This window comes from Mobula hypostoma, chromosome 13, assembly GCF_963921235.1.
Source record: "Mobula hypostoma chromosome 13, sMobHyp1.1, whole genome shotgun sequence".
Lineage (NCBI taxonomy): Eukaryota > Metazoa > Chordata > Chondrichthyes > Myliobatiformes > Myliobatidae > Mobula > Mobula hypostoma.
Window position 1 is genome coordinate 5,511,269 of NC_086109.1, and position 14,692 is coordinate 5,525,960.

The 14,692-nt window shown below is 48.8% G+C and overlaps 1 protein-coding gene across 1 annotated transcript in view; it reads left to right on the plus strand.

The window, feature by feature from the left end:
• Positions 1–14,692, plus strand: part of LOC134355384 (uncharacterized protein C6orf132 homolog) — a 61,271-nt gene that overhangs the window by 31,999 nt on the left and 14,580 nt on the right. Inside the window, exons 2-4 of the mRNA XM_063065181.1 lie at positions 580–689; positions 8,288–8,381; positions 11,615–13,736. Coding sequence (XP_062921251.1) covers positions 580–689; positions 8,288–8,381; positions 11,615–13,736 — 2,326 coding nt within the window. The remainder of the gene's footprint in view (positions 1–579; positions 690–8,287; positions 8,382–11,614; positions 13,737–14,692) is intronic.

Here is a 14,692-nt window from a genome sequence, read left to right on the forward strand (position 1 = left end):
AGATTTATCCACCTTCAGACCACTAAGCTTCCTGAGTACCTTCTCAGTCGTAATTTCCACTGCACAAACATCACTTCCCTGACACTCTTGAATGTCTGGTATACTGCAGGCGTCTTCCACTGTGAAGACTGATGCAAGATATGCATTCAGTTCCCCTGCCATCTCTGCATCTCTCATTACAATATCTCCAGCGTCATTGTCTATTGGTCCTATATCTACCCTCGATTCTCTTTTACCCTTTATATACTTTAAAAAGCTTTTAGTGTATTCTATGATATTAGTCACCAGCTTCCTTTCATTATTCATCTTTTCCTTCCTAATGACCTTCTTAGTTTCCTTCTGCAAGTTTTTAAAAGCATCCTAATCCTCTATCTTCCCACTAGCTTTGGCATCCTTGTATGCCCTCTCTTTTGCTTTTACATTGGCTCTGACTTCTCTTGTCAGCCCCACCCCGACATCCTGGATGGGCTGATTAGACACCTTCTCCTGATCCTTGCGTGGGAATGGGTTTGGGAACAGTTGTGAACTTAAGAATTTGAGTGTCTGTGATTGATGTTTGTGGTCTGTTCTTGTTTTCAGATAAACTGAATGAGATCTCAGTGCTGACGTCTGGGGAAGGGGCACCAAATGCGATCGTGGACTCCGGAACTGCGAAAGTGAAGCAGAGACCAACTGTCAAGCTTGGCATTGTAATGTTTCATCTCAGTTCCTATTTCCAACTTTCACTGTACAGCAAAATACAGATCATTTTACCTTCCTATCATTCACTGAAACCCTGATTCTGATCTGGGTCTCTATTGTGGACTGAGAGTGGGAAGGCAGCAGGGAGAGGGGAATCATGGTTGGGAAAAGGGGAAGGGAGAGGGGAGCACCAGAGAGACATGCAGTAATGTTCAATAAATCAATTGTTTGGAATCAAATGACCTTGGCTGGCATCTTATTAGGGTGCAGAACCGTCCCCCCCAATTCCTGCCACTCCTTCTCTGCCACCTGTCCCCCACCCTTTGTCATTCCCAATACCCTCTGCTGCAACCAGATTTACAAACTCGCTCTCCACTCCACGCTGACAATTACAGTTCTGTTCAAAAGTCTTAGGCACGTGCACGTAGCTAGGTTGCCTAGGACCTTTGCACAGCACTGTATTTATCAACGTGGGGCTGAGATTGAGTTTGTAAATGGTGAGGATGGGGCGCCATGGGAGGGGTGGCAGAGGAGGATTGATGGGGCGTGGGGGTTGGGGCTGCACAGGTGCAAGACACACCCAGCCCTGAGACACCAGGCAAGGCCATTTGTGTGTGTTGTATGTATGTGTGTATATATAGAGATAGATATGTAGATAATATGTGTGTGTGTGTGTATATATACACACACACTGCTATGCTATCATGCCGTTCTGTTTCTGTAAGACTCGGATTCGTTTTCCTTATGACATAGCAGTCCACTCAGCCCATCAACTCTCTACTGGCTTTTGGTCCCATGCACCTCCCCACTTATTCCCCTGTAAAGTATTCTGTCCCACGTTCTCATAAACTCCCACCCCAATTCTATCACCCACCCACACGGAGCTATTCACACTGGCAATTAACATCCCCCCCCACTCCCTCCGCAACCCCCCACCCCACCCCATTCTATCACCCACCCACATGGAGCTATTTACACTAACCAATTAACATCTCCCATCCCTCCCCACCACCCCCACCCAGATTCTCTCACCCACCCACACGGAGCTGTGTATTTACACCAGCCAACGAACATCTGATAATCCAGACAATTATATCCTGCATGTCTCTGGGATGAGGAGCAACCCGAGAGAGCTTGCAAACTCCACACAGGCAGTTCTGTCCTGCTGACTTTTGTTACTGTAGCCCCCCTGGCCACCCTCAGGGTCACTCGGCTCGCTGTCGTCTAGGGAAACAGCCTCGGCCCTGCCAAACTGGGTAATTAGTTTGTGTGGATGCTGTGTGATGTACCCCACCCCGCCCAAATAACAGACAATACCCCAGATACGATTAAATGATTTACTGTTTATAGATATTGCTGGAACTATATAATTAATAGAGAATAAAATATAAAAGGAAAATAAAAGGCACCACACTTATAAAAATTCAATCTCTTCGTGCACAAACAGTTGGAGCTCGGGACCCTTCTTCTTCACCCTGCGACCCCTCGGACCACCTCGACCGGCCGCCTGGGACCAATAACGGTGGTCGACCAGACGCTCCACACGAGTCCGTCTCCGTCTCCCCTCCTCGCCGAACCCGTTAGCGAACTCACAGCACCTGGTCCATTCTCTGTCTCTCTCTCCCGCCTTCTGTCCAAAACCCCGCGCATACAATATCTTCAAATACACCAAAAACATAACAACTATCCCAATTGGTTCATAACATCTTCTTATCAGTAACGTGATTCAACAAACTGCTGGCGGGAAGGATTTTCTTAGCGTTTAACATAACAAAGAAGCATTCCCAAGTATAACATAACAAAGAAGCCATTTTAATTAGCCTACACAGTAACATAAGAGATGAAACCCCCTTACATTACATTGGGTTGTGGCTTATAAGTGGAAAGAGAGGGAGAGAGAAAGATGGATGGATTTATGTCTGTGTTTGTGGGCTATTTGGAACTCTGATGGAAGAATGAAAGAAGCTGGTCCTGAATTGTTGAGTGCAGGTCTTTGGGCTCCTGCACCTCCTCCCCAGTGCTCGTAACAAGAAGGAGGCAAGTCCCAAATAGTGAGGACCTTTAGTGAAAGGTGCCACTTTCTTCAAACACTGCCTCTTGAAGATATCCTCGATGGTGGAGAGGGCTTTGTGACTGGGTGAACTAGGCTCACACAACACGGACCCAGAAAGGCACACTGCGTAAATACCTCACACTGACTGACCTTGCTGTGCCAATGGCCTCACAATCTACCTCGTTATGACCTTGCACCTTATTGTCTAGCTACGCTGCACTTTCTCTGTAACTGTAACACTTTATTCTGCTCTCTGTTCCTGTTTTCTTACCCCGTGCTATCTCAATATGCTGTTGTAATGAAATTATCTGTAACGATGTCCTGAGAGTGGGGAACGACCTACCGGCACGAGTGGTGCGTGCAAGCTCGATTTCAACGTTTAAGCAAAGTTTGGATAGGTACTAGGTGGCAGGGGTATGGATGGCCACGGTCCCGGTGCAGGTCGATGGGAGTGGGCAGTTTAAATGGTTCAGCACGGATTAGATGGGCCGATGGGTCTGATTCTGTGTTGTACCTTTCTATGACCCTGCAATGCAAAACAAAGCTTTTCACTGTGCTCAGTGTATTGAGTAAACCAACTCCAGTACCAAATCCATGTGAAGGACCAGAAATTCATCTTAATCACTCACAGTGAAACATGTGTAGGCTTTCAATGTGTGCACTTCCATTCACTGGCTGAAAACGGGGAAGTTTTTATAAGCAGTGGCAGCTACTGCCAGACCCCTTTACAACCAACCCACCCGCCCGGCTCCTCTCCTCTCCTCTCGCTAGCCTAGCGGCTTGCATAACAGTGCCCGCCATCATGATTCAAGCCTGCTGTTCTCTGTAAGGAGTTTGTACGTTCTGCCCATGACCTTGTGGGATTCCTCTGCCTGCTCTGATTTCCTCCCACATTCCAGGTTGTACGTTCTGCAGTGTTCTAAATGTTCACAAGGGTTCTAGTGAAAGGCCGGTGATTGATTGATTATTTATTTATTTATTACGGGACAATTCACGATGACTAATTAACCCACCAACTGGTACTTCTTTAGAGGAAACCCACATGGTCATGGGGTGAACGTATAGACAGCAGTGGGAATTGAACCTGGGTCGCCCGTACGGCAAAGTCTTGTGCTACCATGCCACCCTAAAGCATTCAAAACTTTCTCTCTCCACGGATGCTGTCTGACCTGCTGGGGATGTTCCACACCCTTATTTGACTGTAGACTTCGGCTGTTGAATTTATTGGGAGTTGAAATTGGACAAAGCCCTCCGGGAGTCTGTAGGCTGTGTAAGAATTTGCCTGTGAGTTATGGTGGTAAATGAGGTTACACCAATCATCAGTAAGTAATTAGTTACGGAAACACAGTTTATTTTGCAATGTGGCTGTTAGGGAAGTCACCGGTGAAAGCTACTGAATAAACTGATCAAAGGTTACAGAGAGTTAAAAGTGAACGCGTAAAATCGCGTGAAAGGTGATCTAATGCGACCAATATAACGTCATCTGACTCCAGCCTGTCTGAGCTCATCTCCATTTGAAAGCCTGATTTTGCAATGCCCAGACTGGATTACTGTAATAACCACCCTATACCACACTCCCACGTCCACCCTCCAGAGGCTCGAGTTCTTCAAAGTCTGCCAGCAAGGCCCATCCCTGCTACCCCATGTGATTCCACTAAATAACAATGTATTTTAACGTTTATCTATATCTTCAGTTCATGATTTCACTCAGCTCCATCTCTGTAATCGACTCCAAGACTGGAAGCTCCTCAAGTATCTTTCCACTGCTTTCTGATGATCTCAGACCATCAGTTTCCTGTTGCTGAGATCGGTCATGTCAGGGTCCTCAGCCCCCAGTCCTGGCATTTCTTTCCCTCAGTCTCCACACCACTTCTTTTTCTTTCTTTTCTCCCCCTCCCCCTTCCCCTATTTTTCTTTCCCATCAATTTCCCCAGTCTCTTTCTCCCCTCTGTCTTCACCCCCTCCCCTATTGACTACACCCCTCCCATCATCACCCTTCTCCCTACCGTCTACACCCCTTCCCCCTACCGTCTACACCCCTCTCCTCTTCACCCACTCTTCACCTCTTCCCCTACTGTCTACACCCCTCCCCTTCACCCCTTCCACCTACTGTCTACACCCCTTCCCCCTACCATCTACACCCCTCCCCTCTTCACCCCCCTCGTTACCCCTTCCCCTATTGACTACACCCCTCCCCTCTTCACCCCTTCCCCTACTGTCTACACCCCTCTCCTCTTCACCCCCTCTTTACCTCTTCCCCTATTGTCTACACCCCTCCCCTCTTCACCCCCTCTTTACCCCTTCCGCTATTGTCTACACCCCTCCCCTCCTCACCCCTTCCCCTACTGTCAACACCCCTCTCCTCTTCACCCCTTCACCCCTTTCCCCATTGTCTACACCCCTCCCCTAGTCACCCCTTCCCCTATTGTCTTCACCCCTCCCCTCTTCACTCCTTCCCCCTACCGTCTACACCCCTCTCCTCTTCACCCCTTCACCCCTTCCCCATTGTCTACACCCCTCCCCTCTTCACCCCTTCACCCCTTCCCCTACTGTCAACACCCCTCTCCTCCACCCCTTCACCCCTTCCCCCATTGTCTACACCCTTCCCCTCTTCACCCCTTCCCCTATTGTCTACACCCCTCCCCTCTTCACCCCTTCCCCTACTGTCTACACCCCTTTCCTCTTCACCCACCTCTTCACCCCTTCCCCCATTGTCTACACCCCTCCCCTCATCACCCCTTCCCCCTATTGTCTGCACCCCTCCCCCTTCACCCCCCTCGTCACCCCTTCCCCCTACTGTCTACACCCCTCCCCTCGTCACCCCTTCCCCTACTGTCTACACCCCTCTCCTCTTCACCCACCTCTTCACCCCTTCCCCCTATTATCTACACCCCTCCCCTTGTCACCCCTTCCCCATTGTCTGCACCCCTCCCCCTTCACCCCCCTCTTCACCCCTTCCCCTACTATCTACAACCCTCTCCTCTTCACCCCCTCGTCACCCCTTCCCCCTACTGTCTACACCCCTCCCCTTGTCACCCCTTCCCCTATTGTCTGCACCCTCCCCTTCACCCCCCTCTTCACCCCTTCCCCTACTGTCTACACCCCTCCCCTCGTCACCCCTTCCCCCTATTGTCTGCACCCCTCCCCTTCCCCCCCTCTTCACCCCTTCCCCTACTGTCTACACCCCTCTCCTCTTCACCCACCTCTTCACCCCTTCCCCTATTGTCTACACCCCTCCCCTCGTCACCCTTTCCCCCTATTGTCTGCACCCCTCCCCCTTCACCCCCCTCTTCACCCCTTCCCCTCTGTCTACACCCCTCCCCTCGTCACTCTTTCCCCCTATTGTCTGCACCCCTCCCCCTTCACCCCCCTCTTCACCCCCTTCCCCTCTGTCTACACCCCTCCCCTCGTCACCCCTTCCCCCTACCATCTACACCCCTCTCCTCTTCACCCCCTCTTCACTCCTTCCCCCTACCGTCTACACCCTTCTCCTCTTCCCCCCTCTCACCGTACCCCCCAGCTACAGTTTTTCTCACCTGACTTGGTATCAGCTCACGACCTGTCATCCGTTGTTTGGTAACCTTCCTGTGAAAAGCTGTGGGAAGTTTTGATATGGGCAAGGTCGGAAGTAACTCCACATCACTGCACTGTGAGATTATGATCAGTAGTTTACAGAACAGAGTAAGGTCATCGCCGAAAGAATGAACTAGTTCAAAAACTTTTAAGGCTGTCCTGAAGCAAAACCCAAATTAACTTTTTAAAAATACTTCTGAAGCAAATCATGAGAGAGGTGAAGGCAAAGGGCCTAGTTAAAGGCATCCAGAGGTTGGTGACGATGGAGCTGATGTACCGGATGCCGTCATTGGGTTGGGGCAGGATAAACTACCCCTCTTGTTGCTGTGGGAGTTCAGTGTGTTGTTTGTCGCTGGCTGTTGTCAGCTCACGGACAGTCAGGAACACACGTTTTTTGATGGTCACAGAAAACTGCAGCACAGAAACAGGCCCTTTGGCCCATCTAGACCATGCTGAGCTGTCATTCTGCCTAGTCGACTGGACCATAGCCCTCCATCCCCCTCCCATCCAAGTACTTATCCAAACTTCTCTTAACTGTTGCAAACCCACTTCTGCTGACAACTCGTTCCACACTCTCACCACCCACTGAGTGAAGAAGTTTACCGCTCAAGTTCTTCTTAAATATTTCACCTTTTGCCCTTAACCCATGACCTCTAGTACTAGTCTCAGCCAACCTCAGTGGAAACAGCCTTGTTCTATTTACCCTATCTATAACCCTCATAATAGTCAAATCTCCCCTCATTCTCCTCTGTTCCTCCTAAGGGAAAATAAAGTCCTAACCTATTCAACATTTCCCTATAACTCAGGTCCTTAAGTCTGGCAGCATCCTTGTAAACTTCCTCTGTATTCTTTCAGTCTTGTATCTCTTCTGTAGGCAGGTGACCAGAACTACATTCCCTAAATTTGGTCTCACCAGCGTTTTATAGAACTTCAACAAAATATCTCATGTCCTGTACTCAGTATTCTGATTCATGAAGGCCAATCTGCCTACCTGTGATGCCACTTTCAATGAATTATGCATCTGTGTTCCTAGGTCCTTTTGTTCTACTGCAGTCCTCAATGTCCACCTTTCTGTAGCCCTCCGAGTTTGGTATATCTCTATCAACTACCCCCTCGTTCTCCCTCGCACCAGAAAATAAGTTAGTGACTTCCTGTTATGCTGTTGGCGTTTAGGGCAGCAATGAAGCTCCTCCATCTCGGTCTGACCTTGCCCATCGTCTCTGTTGTACCCCAAGAATGGTTCAGGGTCCTCAATTCTGCCTCTACGGTACGGCACCAATTTGTCTTTGTCTCCCGCATTTCCGCTGCCTTTCAGGTGTCCAATGAAGTGTTGTCTTGATGATGGAGAGGGCCTCTATTCTCATCATGTGCCCAGTCCATCTCCAACGCTACCTCACGATGATTTGTGGCCATGTCCTCGTGTTGACAGTGAAGGGGTAGGGCGAGGCTGGAGATTTTTCTTGGCCAGAAATTACAGAGGCTCATGGTGTGGAATGACGACAGCTTGGCAAAGTTGTTCTTTGTCATGCACCAGCGAATAAAATGCCAACCTATTCAATCTTTCCCTATTACTCAGGCCCTCAAGGTGGGATCAGGAGATGTGGAATTGCTCAGCAGGTCAGGTAGAGTCTGCAAAGAGAGAAACAGATAATATTTTAGGCTGAAGACCTATCATCGGAATGGGAGGGGGCTGAGAAGAACTGAAGGGACGTGTTGATCCACAGAATGTCTGTCTGAAGTGGATCAGGAAGTGTCTCCACTACAAACAGAATCCGTTTTAAAATGACATTGAAGAAGTTGGGCAAAGTTTGTTTTTGTTCCTGGTTGAGTGGGAACCACCCTCCCCACCCTCCAGTTCTGTCAAAGCCAACGGAAGGGAGGGGGGCCCATACCACTGGGCTGTTCCTGTCTCCAGCACTTGCGATAAAGCGCTAAGAGCCAACGGGTGCAAACGAAGTTAATGCTAACTTTCTGTTACAGCCTTTCCTTGATCGGCCAAAACCTGCAGTGCCAACTCCAAACCTGCAAGATCAGATGTTGCTTTCGAAGATCCCAAGAACAATGATTATCACAGGTACGGTATATATTGGTGGAAAGGTTCTAACTGCAACTCAGTTAATGATCGCCTCACTATAGGAAGGATGTGGAAGCATTGGAAAGGGTACAGAGAAGATTTACCAGGATGCTGCCTGGTTTAGAGAGTATGCATTATGATCAGAGATTAAGGGAGCTAGGGCTTTACTCTTTGGAGGGAAGGAGGATGAGAGGAGACATGATAGAGGTGTACAAGATAATAAGAGGAATAGATAGAGTGGATAGCCAGCGCCTCTTCCCCAGGGCACCACTGCTCAATACAAGAGGACATGGCTTTAAGGTAAGGGGTGGGAAGTTCAAGGGGGATATTAGAAGAAGGTTTTTTACTCAGAGAGTGGTTGGTGCATGGAATGCACTGCCTGAGTCAGTGGTGGAGGCAGATACACTAGTGAAATTTAAGAGACTACTAGACAGGTATATGGAGGAATTTAAGGTGGGGGGTTATATGGGAGGCAGGGTTTGAGGGTCGGCGCAACATTGTGGGCCGAAGGGCCTGTAATGTGTTGTACTATGCTATGTTCTATGTTCTATCCACGCCAGCACCACTAGACTCCAAAACAGCTACTTTCCCCCAAGCCTCAGGCTGATCAACACCTCAACCCGTCATCCCACCCCAACACCCTGACACGCACACACCACGTGCACATCACCTCGTGCAGGAGATCCCAACCCGGGGTCTACGGACCCCTCAGTTAATGGTAGGGGTCCATGACATAAAAAAAAAGCTCGGAACCCCTGACCTGGTGTCACTTTATTTACATACAGTCTGTATATCTAAGAGTTATTTGTACATTGTGTTTTATAGGATAGCTTTTTAATTTATATTTATTCTGTTTTTTATTGTGTTCTTTATGGTTATCATGTTTTTTGTGCTGCATCAGATCCAGAGTAACAATCATTTTGTTTTCCTTTACACTCGTGTACTGATGAAGTACAATAAACCACCTCAAGCCTTGAATTGTGATCCTGAAAAATGTTGAGTCAGCTTGGGCTTATTACAGATGCAATACGACACCCCGTATAATAGTTCCACCTTCAGCAATCAGATGTACTGAAGTGTGGCAGAAGTAGGTCAGGGCGTTCACCGGTACGGGGAGGGTATCAGCAAAACCTTCAGGGATGGGTCCATGGATTGGAAATGCTCGGGGGGTCGTGCGCCAAAATGGGGCGAGCTTGGACGGCCGAATGGTCAGTATGGACCAGAGCCTGTTTCCATGCTGTATGACCACAAACCTTTATTTAAAAAAAAAGAACAAGGTTAACATTTAAAATAAATTCAGGAAGAAGTTCAAAAGGAACCTTATTTGAATTAGGTTAGTAAGGCGACTGAGTCACATGAATTTCGATCTTCTTTACCGCGACTCTCCTTGGCTCCTCTTCAAAGTTCAAAATAAATTTATTATCAAAGTACATATATGTCACCATATACAACCCTGAGATTCGTTGTCTTGCAGGCATACTCAATAAATCAAAAGAATATAATGACCATAACAGAATCAATAAAAGGCCACACCAACTTCAGCGTTCAACCAGTTGGCAAAAGACACCAAACTGTCAAATACAGAAAGAAATAAAGAATAATATTAAACAAATAAGCAATAAATATCAAACACGTGAGATGAAGAGTCCTTGGAAGTGAGTCCATAGGTTTTTGGAATGTGTCTGTGATAGGGCAAGTGAAGTTATCCCCTTTGGTTCAAGAGCCTGACTGTTGAGAGGTAATAACTGTTCCTGAACCTGGTGGTGCGAGTCCTGAGGTTCCTGTACCTTCTTCCTGATGGTGGTAGTGAGAAGACAGTATGTCCTAGATGGTGGGGGTCTCTGATGATGGATGCTGCTTTCCTGCAACAATGTTTCATGTAGATGTACTCAATGCTAGGAGGGGCTTTGCCCGTGATAGACTGGGCTGTATCCACTGCTTTTTGTCGGATCTTCCGTTCAAGGGCGTTGGTGTTTCCATACCAGGCTGTGATACACTCTCCAACGCACATCTGTAGAAGTTTGTCAAAGTTTTAGATGTTGCCGAATCTTTGCAAACCCCTAAGGAAGCGGAGGATCTGTTGAGTTTTCTTCATAATAGCACTTACAAGCTGGGCCCAGGGCAGGTCCTTCAAAGTAACAACACCGAGGAATTTAAAGTTGCTGACCTTCTCCGCCTCTGATCCCCTGATGAGGACTGGCTGATAAACCTCTGGTTTCCTTCTCCTGAAGTCAATAGTAAACTGCTTGGGATCAGTTTATTGGGGTTAGGGGAAGGTGGCCCAGGACACAGGGTGGGTGCAGACAGTGTGAAACGGGCTGAATGGCCCATTCCTCGGCTGGGGGTCATCAGCGGAGATGTGGGCCTGTGAAACCCGACGGTAGCCAGGACAGTGGGGGAGGGAAGCAGCGAGTCAGAATCTAACAAAACAGTCTTTGTCTGAGACAATGGTGGGGGAATGTAGACTGGATGCGCACTCCCCCCCTTCTTCCACAGGAAATATTGGTTTTCCTATCAGTGTGAATGGGCCACACATCACCTAGCTTCACTTTATGTATGAGGGGTGATTGATAGGTTCGTGGCCTAAGGTAGAAGGGATGAGTTATACAGCTCTCATTACATGAACATGCAGGTCAACTCTTTGAGTGATATTTAGAAAGCTTGAAGTTGATAACTCATCTCTTTCTACCATAGGCCATGAACTTATCAATCACCCCTGATGTGTTATTAACTGATGAGTTATTAACTTCAAACTTTCTGCATGATCACTGAAAGAGTTGAACTGCATGTGCATGTAACGAGAGCTGTATAACTCATCTCCTTCTACCTTAGGCCACAAACTTATCAATCACCCCTGCTGTGGACACTTTCTGGAGGTCCAAGATCCGTATGCTCCACGACCGCTGGACTAAGTGTGTAAATGTAGGAGGGGACTATGTTGAAAAATAAACGTGCTAGGTTTTCTAAAATTGACTCCTTCAACCTTAGGCCACGAATTTATCAATCACCCCTTGTATACAGTGAGTCTATGTATAGAATTTGTACATTGTCATTTATAGGGTTTTTAAAATTTTTTTATTTATTGCGCTTTTGTATCAGTTTCTTTATGCTTACCGTGATCTTTAATCTGCATCGGACACGGAGCAACAATCATTTTGTTCTCCTTTACACGTGTGTACTGAAGCAGTTTTGAATCTGGAACATGAACTCATCACAGTGTTCCTATTCCACAGGTAATGACGGGAAGTCCAGCATTGACCAACCAATCCTCGGAGGCTATGGCAACGGAATCGCCAGCGCAGACGATGAGTGGATCCCACCCCCTCCTCCCATGGCTCCCCCACCTCCCCCGCCACCTCCAGTGCAGAGTCCGCACAGCGGCCACCTGCCGTACGATTTGACTGTCCCACCGCCACCCAACATGGCCCCACCCCCGCCACCCCCTCACCACTCCAGCCACCTGCAGCAGCACCCAAACCTCCCGGCACCCAGTCCACTCCCTGACAACATCCACCTGCCGGCCCCAGCGGCGATTCCTCTGGCACCCCCCCTGTCCGCTCCCCCAGCGCCCCCCCTTTCTGCTCCCCCAGCACCTCCGCTGATGGCCCCTCAAAAAACCCTTCCAACAACTGGCCAGTACCCCAGGGCAACCCCCCCTGTTCTTCCGCCAAGTGACTACGTTAAGGTGCACAGTGAAACCTCAAGGGCCAGTCACATTAGGCCCCCTAAAAAACAGCCCCCTCCTCCCCCGCAGAGGGATCTAACGCACCCCCCGAAACCTGAGCGACACCCGCCATTTGGGCCCAACTCTTCGCAGATCGCCATCTCGAACACCATTTCCTTTCTGGCTGACCCACCTGAGCCATCAAAGGTTGCATCCACCTTCAACCCCAAGGCGACAGCGAAGCTCTACGGGTTCTCCGATCCGGTTAGTGGGCCGGAAGCCTCGGCGGAAAGTGACCGCAAGGTGAGAGGCAAATCTACGATCGTCATGCAAGATGCCAAGCCCTTCTCAGTGGAGTCTGCTATGCACCAGAAGGTGGTGATAGAAGGAAGTGGTGAATATCCAGTCATGAGCAAAGCACAGGCAGATTCCAGTGCATCCAGACCGCAGAAACCAGCTCGCAGGAACCAGGCAGTGGTTCAGCCCAAATCAGGACCAAACATTCCCGCCTACCTGCCTGTGGACTACCTTGTCTCAGGTCCGACTGAAAACCATTGGAATGGTAACACTGATGTTCAACAGGCGGGCTCAAACCAAGTTCAGGATTCAAACAACAATCAAACTTTCACCAATCTGCCCATTTCTGGGAAACCGAGGGAAGAAGAGAGAGGAGAGTCCAGCGAAGCGAGTGACTTTGGAAGCCGGAATTCCTCAGGAAGTGGCTTGTCAGATTTCCCGTATGTCAAGTTGAGCGCCCCGGCAGCCAGAACCGCAGATTTACCAGATTCTTTGTCAGAACCAACTCAACGGGGCTTGAAGCACAGTGCTGAAGCACGCTCACCGCTGGCCCTTCTAATGGCTGCCAAGCAGCGAGACCTGAAAAACAAAACTCCCAAATCTCCCTCGGATGCCCCGACCCTATCCATGGGGGGCACTCGGTACATTAAGTCAACCAATCCAAATTCGTTCCAAATTATGCCACGATCGACTTACCAGAAGCAGTTGTTACTGGGAGAGCAAGACATTACGACACCAAGCGAGGATGGAGATGGTGACGTTCCTCCCGGAGGTGCAGAAAGGAGCCTGAACTTGTCTGAGTTTTCCTTCCCCAGGGTTACTGAACTCGAGAGCTCCCACAAAGACGAAGACATGTCCTCACTCTTGCTTCCGCCTCCTCCTCTCTTCAGTGACGAAGACAACGAAGAATTCCCACTCCCGTTCCTGCCGCCGCCTGCGGAATTTTCCAACGACGATGACAATGGGAGTGCTTCCATGGAATCGGAGCGAGAAGGAGGCAGGTCAGACAGCTCTAGCCCCTCTGTACAAGGACCTACCTATGAAAGGGGTGGTCGCTGGACATCCCCTCACCGTAACAGCCCAGCCAGTGTAAGCACCCACCTCACTAACAGACCATCAATAAATGCATCATCTTCTGTCTCAAACTCCAATGGATTGAAGCCATTACTGGCACCAAAGCCCAGCAACGCAGCCCTGAATACAAGTTCCAGCAAACTTCATATTTCCAACCACCTTCTGGCTAAAGCACACGACAGAAATGTGCCAAGACTGGAGCAGAAGCAATCAGAGGCTAGAATATCACCGAACGGTCTGTTGGCGAAGAGTAATCTTATTGGTGAACTGCAGTCCAAGGTGCAGACTTTAAGCACCCAGTCAGATGCGGGGTCTAAAAGGTGAGTTTGGTCATCTGCTAGAGATGAGCAACTTCTACCTGTGTTTCAGGGAAGTTCTTTTACATCTCTTTACATCCTGTACATCTCAACTCCTGAATAACTCATCGAATCCAGTGCTCGAGGAGTTGACTAACTTCTACCTGTGTTTAAAGGAGGTCCTTTACATCTGTGAGGCTCTGGTGCAGTGCTGAGGGAGAGAAACAGCACACCAGGACACAACCGTGCGAAGCATGAATGCTTACCAGCTTGTACTCCTTCCCCATGCCCCACCTTATTCTGCTTCCTTTCCCTTTCCTTTCCAGTCTAGGCTGAAACATCGGCTGTGTGTTCTGCTCCTTAGATGTTGCCTGATCTGCCGAGTTCGTCTGGCATTTTAGAACATAGAACAGTACAGCACAGCACAGGAATTGGTCCTTCGGCCCACAATGTTGCACTGAACCAGCTAAAAAGTAAATCAACAACCTCCAAAAACTAATCCCTCCGACCTACACAATGTCCATATACCTCAATCCTCCTCACCTTCATGTGTCTAACTAACCGTCTCTTAAAAGTCTCTAATGTATTTGACTCCACCACCATACCAGACAGTATATTCCAGGCATCCACCACTCTCTGAGTAAGAAAACTTACTCCTCACATCCCTCTTGAACCTACTCCCTCTTACCTTCAACGCGTGCCCTCTGGTATTGAATATCTCCACCCTGGGAAAAAGATGCTCCCTATCTATTCTAGCTAGGCCTCTCATAATCTTATAAACCTCTATCAGATCTCCCCTCAGCCTCCAGCACTCCAGCGAAAACAACCCAAGTTTGTCCAGCCTCTCATGATAGCACATACCCTCTAAACCAGGCAGCATCCTGCTAGACCTCTTCTGCACCCTCTCCAAAGCCTCAACCCACTTCCTATAGTGGGGTGACCAGAACTGTACACAATTTTCGCCTGACTAGAGTTTTATA